This window comes from Bombina bombina, chromosome 3, assembly GCF_027579735.1.
Source record: "Bombina bombina isolate aBomBom1 chromosome 3, aBomBom1.pri, whole genome shotgun sequence".
Taxonomy (NCBI): domain Eukaryota; kingdom Metazoa; phylum Chordata; class Amphibia; order Anura; family Bombinatoridae; genus Bombina; species Bombina bombina.
Genome location: NC_069501.1, coordinates 354,678,912 through 354,689,592, shown reverse-complemented (window position 1 = coordinate 354,689,592; position 10,681 = coordinate 354,678,912). Strand labels below are relative to the sequence as shown.

At 38.4% G+C, this 10,681-nt stretch overlaps 1 protein-coding gene across 1 annotated transcript; it reads right to left on the bottom strand.

Moving 5' to 3' along the window:
- Positions 1-1,065: 1,065 nt before the first annotated feature.
- Positions 1,066-6,429, bottom strand: IPO9 (importin 9). Its single transcript, XM_053706472.1, has one exon. The coding sequence runs from the start codon at positions 6,344-6,346 to the stop codon at positions 3,272-3,274; it is 3,075 nt and encodes a 1,024-aa protein (XP_053562447.1). The 5' UTR covers positions 6,347-6,429; the 3' UTR covers positions 1,066-3,271.
- Between the last annotated feature and the right edge of the window lie 4,252 nt (positions 6,430-10,681).

Genomic DNA, 10,681 nt, shown 5'->3' with positions numbered 1-10,681 from the left:
CAGAGCGAGCAAAAGAGAGGGGGGGAGAGCGAGCAAAAGAGAGGGGGGGGAGAGCGAGCAAAAGAGAGGGGGGGGGAGAGCGAGCAAAAGAGAGGGGGGAGAGCGAGCGAGCAAAAGAGAGGGGGGGAGAGAGCGAGCAAAAGAGGGGGGGGAGAGCGAGCGAGCAAAAGAGAGGGGGGGGAGAGCGAGCGAGCAAAAGAGAGGGGGGAAAGCGAGCAAAAGAGAGGGGGGAAAGCGAGCAAAAGAGAGGGGGGGGGAGAGCGAGCAAAAGAGAGGGGGGGAGAGCGAGCAAAAGAGAGGGGGGGAGAGCGAGCAAAAGAGAGGGGGGGAGAGCGAGCAAAAGAGAGGGGGGGAGAGCGAGCAAAGAGAGGGGGGGAGAGCGAGCAAAAGAGAGGGGGGGAGAGCGAGCAAAAGAGAGGGGGGGAGAGCGAGCAAAAGAGAGGGGGGGAGAGCGAGCAAAAGAGAGGGGGGGAGAGCGAGCGAGCAAAAGAGAGGGGGGGAGAGCGAGCGAGCAAAAGAGAGGGGGGGAGAGCGAGCAAAAGAGAGGGGGGGGAGAGCGAGCAAAAGAGAGGGGGGGGAGAGCGAGCGAGCAAAAGAGAGGAGGGGGAGAGCGAGCGAGCAAAAGAGAGGGGGGGGAGAGCGAGCGAGCAAAAGAGAGGGGGGGAGAGCGAGCAAAAGAGAGGGGGCAGGAGAGCAAAAGAGAGGGGGGAGAGAGCAAAAGAGAGGGGGGAGAGAGCAAAAGAGAGGGGGCTTTTTAAGTAACCAGAAATAAAAGTTTTTCAAATTTACTACAGTGCTGGTGTTACTTTTGACATTTAATGAATTGGGGCATTTGCAGCTTGCCCAATACACTGTGCACTATATTAACTTTTGGTGCTGAATCCCACTGAATTGTATTATTAAAAGAGAGGGGAAGAGAGCAAAAGAGAGGCGGAGAGAGCGCACAGGAGAGGCGGAGAGAGCGGGGAGAGCAAGGGGTGGAACCACTGTAATGCAAAAAATGGCCCGTGTACACGGGCTTTAGGACTAGTATGAAATAATTTACAGAACCAAATTACACATGCATTTATCAGATGTCTGAAAAACAAGGAAGATGTTATTTATTCTGAAGTAGGTTGGTTAAACATTTTAAATTCACCAATGTAGCTAACTATTCCATACAGCAGACAGTTATCCAATATAATTTTCAGCTCAACACATATATATAGGTATTTTTAATACAATCTCAGTATTTTAAATTATGAAGATTAGGCACAAATCATTTATTTGAGATTTAGCTTCCCATGTCATATTGAGCTAGCAAATGTTCCCAGACATATATATGTGGATTGGACCTTCAAAAGAAGACCTAGTGAATCATTATCCTGATTATCACATGTATCTGTTAACTTACCACATCCTGGGATTCTGAGCATATCCCCACTAAAGTACAGACTCAGCGTCTCTCTCACCCCAGGTAGCATCCTGATCTAGGTACCATGTCAGGGAAATTATTTTAATTGAGTTATTTAGATATACATCAGTGTAATCTGCATAGTGAGTGGGGAAAGGGGTCTATGCTGAAACATTTGATTTGAGGTCTTTTACAATTTCTGCTGTGGCTATAGCCAAATCAAGTAGATATTAGCTCAACTGAATTATTAAATTAATTGATACATATGTAGTGTATACAATGCCACTCAGCAATACATCTACACCCCTATTAAGGAAGGTAATTCAGCCTAAAATGTCATTACTTCAAAACTTCAGAAGGGTCTCTCATGAAACAGATTAACAGGCTGTTAACGGGGTACTTTGTATTTTTTCAACGAAAGAGCTTTTAAACTTAAAGGCAATGCCCTACAAAATGCCCTTTTAAGGGCAATTGGTAATTTAATTATAGATTAGGGTGTTTTTTATTTTGGGGTAGTGTTTTTTTTTTTTTTTTTTTTAAAAAGGGGGTATTAGATTAGGAATAAAAAAATATTTTTGTAATCTTGTTTTTTTATGTAATGTTAGTTTTTTTATTTTGGGTGTTAGTTTTTTTTAGTAATTTGTTTTTATTTTTTGTAATTGTTTTTATTAATTTTTTATGTAGTTAGTATTTTTTATTGTACGTGTTTTAAATGGGGTTAACTTAGGGAGTGTTAGGTTAGGGGGCTTAGTTATTAGGTTAATACTTTGCAATGTGGGGGGTTTGAGGATTAGGTGTTAATAGGTTAATTAGGTAGTTTGCATTGTTGGGGATGGTGGTTTAGGGGTTAATGTTAATTAGGCGTTTGCGTTGTTGGGGGATGACAGTTTAGGGGTTAATAGGTTAATTAGGTGTTTGACTTTATTGGGGAAAACTGTTAAGAGGTTAATAAGTTTATATAGTAATTTGCATTGTTCCCCAGTTTTGCATAACCAACACGGTTATATTTAAATACTTTTACCTCTACCTTGTATCTAAGCCTCTGCAGACCGCCCCTTATTTCAGTTCTTTTGACACTAACATTTTTTTTTTTTTTAATGTAGAACAGATATTTTATTTGTACATTTAATATTGACCAGCTTTTCAATAAAGTCAGTAAAATCCTAAATTTCCTAACCTCCACTTCAAAAAAACATCTTCATCTTATTTTAATTGTATTTAAGCACATTCTGGAAGAAATTTCATAATGGAAAAAACAATATTCATTTGAATGGATATGGCACCTTTTTAATCTTGCTATTTAAACTTCCTGCAAAATCATCAGTGTTAAACAGTGAAAAAGAAATTATTCAAATGACATTAGAAAATCTCATCATGCTGTTGAACCTCCTTTGGCTATGGATACGGCAGCAGTAAAGCCTTTAGGTGGGTTATTAACTTTACATGAACCTACAAGGCACCAGGATATTGTTTAGAGGCTGTCATGTAAATGAAAGTCCCACGCTGGTAGCCAGTGTGTTCCTACACAGCGATTTAAGTCCAAAAAAAAAAATATTACTAGTTAGAATAGCAGCTTAACATGTCTCTTATACACTGGAATTCACCAACATTTGATAGGCAGTGCTGCATGCAATGGCACATTACATTAAGAGCAGCTTTCTTTTTCCACTGTTCCTTTTTGGTAAAAAAAAAAAAAAAAAATAGATGGTAATTGTAAAAATATCATCAATTCAAGGCAACCCCTATTAAGGAGGGTAATTCAGTCCAATATTTCATTACTTCAAAACTTCAGAAGGGTCCCTCAAAACAGATTAACAGGCTGTGCGATTTTCTAGAGGAGTTAAGGAATGTCATTTAAATTTATAAAATGTCTGATATTCAGATTCCAATTGACTGGAGAATTCTTCTTTCATTGCTATTTAGATGTTCAGAGAAACCAGAAAAGCATGGTTGTTGAGCAAACATGCGCAAGAAATCTGTAAGGTATGTCTGCAAGTCAATTAGATAGAGAGGATCCTTCAAAACATCTGGGTCATCCTCTATATCATCTTCATAGTAATCATCATCATATTTATTGCTGGAAAGGATATCAGATAGTAAACATCCTGCCAAACCTTCATCCTCATACATGTCATTTGGGTCATCTCCATCACTTTGGCTCAATTCCTCCTCAGTCTGTCGGGTTGAATTGGCTTCAATTACATTTGAAAGTTCACTGATTAACAGCTTATATATCTTAACAAGTAGAGGAATAGTAGTCCAGCGTTCAGGATTTTTTGAGGTTTTTGATCTGGTACGTATACCCTCTTCCATATTGAAAATTTCTTCTCCCTTAACTTTGATGTCCTGAAGTCTTTTATCATCCGTAGATACGCCATACTGCAGAATTTTGCATAGAGCAACTGAGCTGACTTTCCCTTCATATTGCCCATAGAACAAATGTTGTCGGCTCATCCACTCTGACATCACAAATTCAAGGGCTGGTTTTCCTGTTGGACCAGGAAGACTGCAGAGGAACTCAAAAAGGGGTTCTAACTGTGAGTGTGCAAGGTGTGCAAACACCATAATCAGAGACTGCATGACACTGAGAGTTTCTGCTTGTTGCATTTTGCTTAAGATGGCTCTTAGTATTTGGTCCAAGTTTTCTCCAAGTTCACGACCAGCCCGGGAGATGAGGGTAGACACAAGACGCCCAACATATGCTGCAGTGAATTCAGATGTACGTGGATCCAAAAGCTGACTGACCACTTGCATCACATACCAGAGCCCACTATGCCCTTCCTCATCATGCCACTGAATCACTTGTTCAAGTGCCACCGATACGTAAGCACGTAGACATTCCCCACCATTTTGCATAGTTGCATTATCATCAGTGTGAAGAGTGCACTGAGCAACAGCAGAAAAGGCTTGAAATATGAGAAGTTCAGATAGTGGTGGCTGTGTGTTCCTCACAACTGTAGTTAAAATGTCGATGGATGTAGCACAAAGACCAGGAGGAATCTTATCAGCAGGTGCCTGCATGATGCTAACCAAAGTGGGTATGAGCCTCATCTGCATTGCGCTTTGGCAGGCTTCTATTTGAGCAAGTTCCTTAAAAATGTCCTGAGCCAGTGAAGCCACTTCAGGGTCATTACTATACTTGAGGAAGATTGCAATGGTGAATGGACAAATTTTGGACTCAGAATTAGCAGTAAACACAGAATCCACACTGCATACAATGCATAGCGTTTCCATCACCAAGTTTAGCACCTCAGATGTGAACTGAGCTGCCAGGTTTATGAGACCATCTAGTATACTAGGTAAGAATGGTTGTAATACATGGGTGCTCTCAGAGATCTTAAGTTGATCACAGTACCCCCAGATGGCCCTAACAGCAGAGATCCGTACAGATGGTGGTTGATTGTTATGCAAACCACTTACTGTGGCCTGTAGAAATTGCTGTATCAGTTCAGTTGACATTGCAGCTGTAAACCTACTTGCAGCCCATAGGGAACGTCCTAGAAGGAAGGGAGAGACGGAGAGATTGAGGTCAGACAATATCACACTAGTCAGGAAGCCGTTCATATCAAACTGAACTCGACCACTTTGTACACCCTCTGTTAAAACTATTTTTACTGAGCCCAAAGCCAGCATGCAAGCTTCATGAATCTTCCACCAATGCTGTCCTCCTTGGCTCTTGTTCTGCTCAGCTTCCTGCAGATGTCGTGTTGCTGCAGCAGCAAGTGCAACTGCACTCTCATTTTGGAACTCATTTGACACAGCCAAAAGAAGATCCTGGGCAGCAATACGGACAGTGTATGAAAAAGTGTCATCATCCTCATCCTCCACAAACTGCTGAGGATTTGCAGTCCAAATTTTAATCTGCTCTTCTGTGATCTGCATGTATAGGATGATGTAATAGATCAGCTCAGGAAGCGCTTTCTTGATGGTCCCTTTAAACTTGTTTTCCAAAAGTGTGTGTACGAACTCAAAGATACTGAAAACCAGGTTTTCAAAGCCTAAAACCTCTCCATCTGAATCCACAGGATCCTCAATATCCTCAGTGTCATTTACTTCTGTACGCACATAGAAAGCTGCACTCTCAGTCAGTGTATTCCACACAATTGGCAATATCTGCTGCATTGAGGTAACCATGTGCTTAGGAAAATTCTTCACCAAAGCAGTTATTGCCTTTAAAACCTCCATTTTCAATCCGCTGTCAGATGTGGTACCATCTGGCATCTGTAGAGCGTGGACAAAAGCTTGTGTGAACTGCTGTACCACAGGTAAGATTAGAGCATGAGCAGCGCCCTTTTCTACCTCATCCATAGAACAAATCATATGTGCACAAGTGGTGAAAATTTCAACAGCACGAGAACGAGTTCTAATCCCATAAACCTCTGCCATTGTGAATATCTTGTACATCTCTGGAAGAATAACAGGTGCTACCAGTGGCATTTGCGTATCAGTCACCTCCCTGGTGAACTCAGTCAAAACTCTCATAGCTCCATGTACAGAACTGACATCACCACTCACTAGCATTTCCATGAGCAGGTTGAAAAGTTGGGGCCACGCTTCAGGCCAGTCCCAGTGGGCAATGGCAGATAATGCATATGCCACACTTGAGCGAACCTTGCTGATAGATTCCCAAAGACCCCTAGGAAGCAGCTGCCTTATAGCCGTTTTTGCTCTTTCTGTGGTTTCAGGAGATCGAAACTTCTCTGACTGACAGCACCAGTGATTTTCAACATACTGCTTCAAAACCACCGATGCCAGCTGTCGGACGGCCAAAGCACCATGGGGATCAACCGTAAGCTCTGCTAAATGAACTCCAAACTCTTCTGTTACTTCAAGTACTTTCAGCTGCTCCTCCGCGGCTGCACGCACTTCCTGGCAAGGGGATAGAATCCCTGTCAACGTCTCGAGAAGCGCTTCCCTCAACCCAGCCTGAACAGCAGGTGGAACCTGAGCCATGATAGGGTAACGTGGAAAAAAATGATAAGGCCGACTGTGGAATAACCAGCAACAGAAAACAGGGCGCCAAGACTACGAGTCAAGAGACGCAAGCACGCAGCAAAAGGGGCGTGTACGCTTCACGCCTGACAGAAAGGAGGGACTTAGAGTGACGTACTGGCAGTTCTGCCTTTCTTCTGCTACTATTTTTTTTTTTTTACATATTGTGTCTGAGAAACTTTATTAAACATAACAAAGTTTGGTAAACGTGTTAAAATTGGGATTTTATCTGAGACGCTAAGATATTTCAATAATTATAGATCGTGCGATTATATGAACCACACGAAACAAACTTTCCTAATTATTTTTAAACATCAGATATGAAAGTCCTTCCCAGCAATCATAAAACGAGCTGTGTATTCTTAACGTTTTTTAAACAGGCTAGTAAAAACTCTACTCTTGTAATAGATTAAATCTGAGTTTAGCGTTCTAAATTATTTTTTCAGTCATATCGCATTATTTTACTTAAAAATGCGTATGGCGCAGTGTTTGTGTCTCCAGGAACTAAAAGGGGAGCCATACTTTGGGGTATATAAAGTCCCTGTTTTCCCCCATAGACTTTCTAGTAGCCTGCTCTGCTTACCTATATGGATACATTTTAATATCAAACCCACAGCTTAAAGGGACATTAAACCCAATTTTTTTTCTTTCATGATTCAGATAGTGAATACCATTTTAAATCACTTTCTAATTTACTTCTATTATCTAATTTGCTTCATTCTCTTGATATTCTTTCCTGAAAAGCATATCTAGATAGGCTCAGTAGCTTCTGATTGGTGGCTACACATTGATGCCTCCTGTGATTGGCTCGCCCATGGGCATTGCTATTTCTTTAACAAAGGATATCTAAAGAATGAAGCAAATCAGATAATAGAAGTAAATTGGAATGTTGTTTAAAATTGTATTATCTGTCTGAATTATGAAAGAAAAGATGTGGGTTCAGTGTCCCTTTAAAGTTAGGCGATCATTTTTTTTTTATGGCAAATAAATATTTTCCTCAAATTATATATGCAGTGCATTTGGCATGTGCTTATGGAGTGATTGTATGATATATATGCTATTTCTAACATTTTGTCCATGAGATAAAAAAAAAATACTTTATTAGATTTTTTTGGGATATAACTACCAAATGTTGAGGATAAGATGGAGGAAAAAAATGTTTCAATGCATAAACACACGCGCATACATATACACAAACAAACATACATAAGCATACGTATAAACACATAAACACACACAAGCATACATATACACAAACAAACACACATAAGCATACGTATACATACAAGCATACATAAACACACACAAGCATATATATACACAAACAAATACACATAAGCATACGTATACACACAAGCATACATAAACACACACAAGCATACATATACGTATACACACAAGCATACATATACACACATACACAAGCATACGTATACACTCATGCACACGCACACACACAAGCATACATATACACAAACAAACACACATAAGCATACGTATACATATAAGCATACATAAACACACACAAGCATACATATACACACAAGCATACATAAACACACACAAGCATATATATACACAAACAAATACACATAAGCATACGTATACACACAAGCATACATAAACACACACAAGCATATATATACACAAACACACATAAGCATACGTATACACACACAAGCATACATATACACAAACAAATACACATAAGCATACGTATACATACAAGCATACATAAACACACACAAGCATATATATACACAAACAAACATACATAAGCATACGTATACATACAAGCATACATAAACACACACAAGCATACATATACACAAACAAATACACATAAGCATACGTATACACACAAGCATACATAAACACACACAAGCATACATATACGCATACGTATACACACAAGCATACATATACACACATATACAAGCATACGTATACACAAATACACAAGCATACATATACACTCATGCACACGCACACACACAAGCATACATATACACAAACACACACAAGCATACATATACACACAAGCATACATAGACACACACAAGCATACATATACACAAACAAACACACATAAGCTTACATATACACACAAGCATACATAAACACACATAAGCTTACGTATACACACAAGCATACATAAACACACACAAGCATACACATACACAAACATACATACGCATACGTATACACACACAAGCATACATATACACACACAAGCATACATATACACAAACAAACACACATAAGCTTACATATACACACAAGCATACATAAACACACATAAGCTTACATATACACACAAGCATACATAAACACACATAAGCTTACGTATACACACAAGCATACATAAACACACACAAGCATACACATACACAAACATACATACGCATACGTATACACACACAAGCATACATAAACACACACAAGCATACACAAACATACATACGTATACACAAACACAAGCATACATATACACACACGCGCATATATAAGCATACGTATACACACAAGCATACATAAACACACACAAGCATACATATACACAAACAAACATACATAAGCATACGTATACATACAAGCATACATAAACACACACAAGCATACATATACACAAACAAACATACATAAGCATACGTATACATACAAGCATACATAAACACACACAAGCATATATATACACAAACAAACATACATAAGCATACGTATAAATACAAGCATACATAAACACACACAAGCATACATATACACAAACAAACACACATAAGCATACATATACACACAAGCATACATTAACACACACAAGCCTACATATACACAAACAAATATACATAAGCATACGTATACATACAAGCATACATAAACACACACAAGCATACACATACACAAACATACATACGCATACGTATACACACACAAGCATACATATACACACACAAGCATACGTATACACAAACACAAGCATACATATACACACACGCGCATATATAAGCATACGTATACACACAAGCATACATAAACACACACAAGCATACATATACACAAACAAACATACATAAGCATACGTATACATACAAGCATACATAAACACACGCAAGCATATATATATACACAAACAAACATACATAAGCATACGTATAAATACAAGCATACATAAACACACACAAGCATACATATACACAAACAAACACACATAAGCATACATATACACACAAGCATACATTAACACACACAAGCATACATATACACAAACAAACATACATTAGCATACGTATACATACAAGCATACATAAACACAAACAAACATACATAAGCATACGTATACATACAAGCATACATAAACACACACAAGCATACATATACACAAACAAACACACATAAGCATACATATACACACAAGCATACATTAACACACACAAGCATACATATACACAAACAAACATACATTAGCATACGTATACATACAAGCATACGTATACACTCATGCACACGCACAAGCATACATATACACAAACAAACACACATAAGCATACGTATACATACAAGCATACATAAACACACACAAGCATATATATATACACAAACAAACATACATAAGCATACGTATACATACAAGCATACATAAACACACACAAGCATACATATACACAAACAAACATACATTAGCATACGTATACATACAAGCATACATAAACACACACAAGCATACATATACACAAACAAACACACATAAGCATACGTATACATACAAGCATACATAAACACACACAAGCATACATATACACAAACAAACACACATAAGCATACATATACACACAAGCATACATTAACACACACAAGCATACATATACACAAACAAATATACATAAGCATACGTATACATACAAGCATATATACACACAAACAAACACACATAAGCATACGTATAAATACAAGCATACATAAACACACACAAGCATACATATACACAAACAAACACACATAAGCATACATATACACACAAGCATACATTAACACACACAAGCATACATATACACAAACAAACATACATAAGCATACGTATACATACAAGCATACATAAACACACACAAGCATACATATACACAAACAAACACACATAAGCATACGTATACATACAAGCATACATAAACACACACAAGCATATATATATACACAAACAAACATACATAAGCATACGTATACATACAAGCATACATAAACACACACAAGCATATATATACACAAACAAACATACATAAGCATACGTATACATACAAGCAT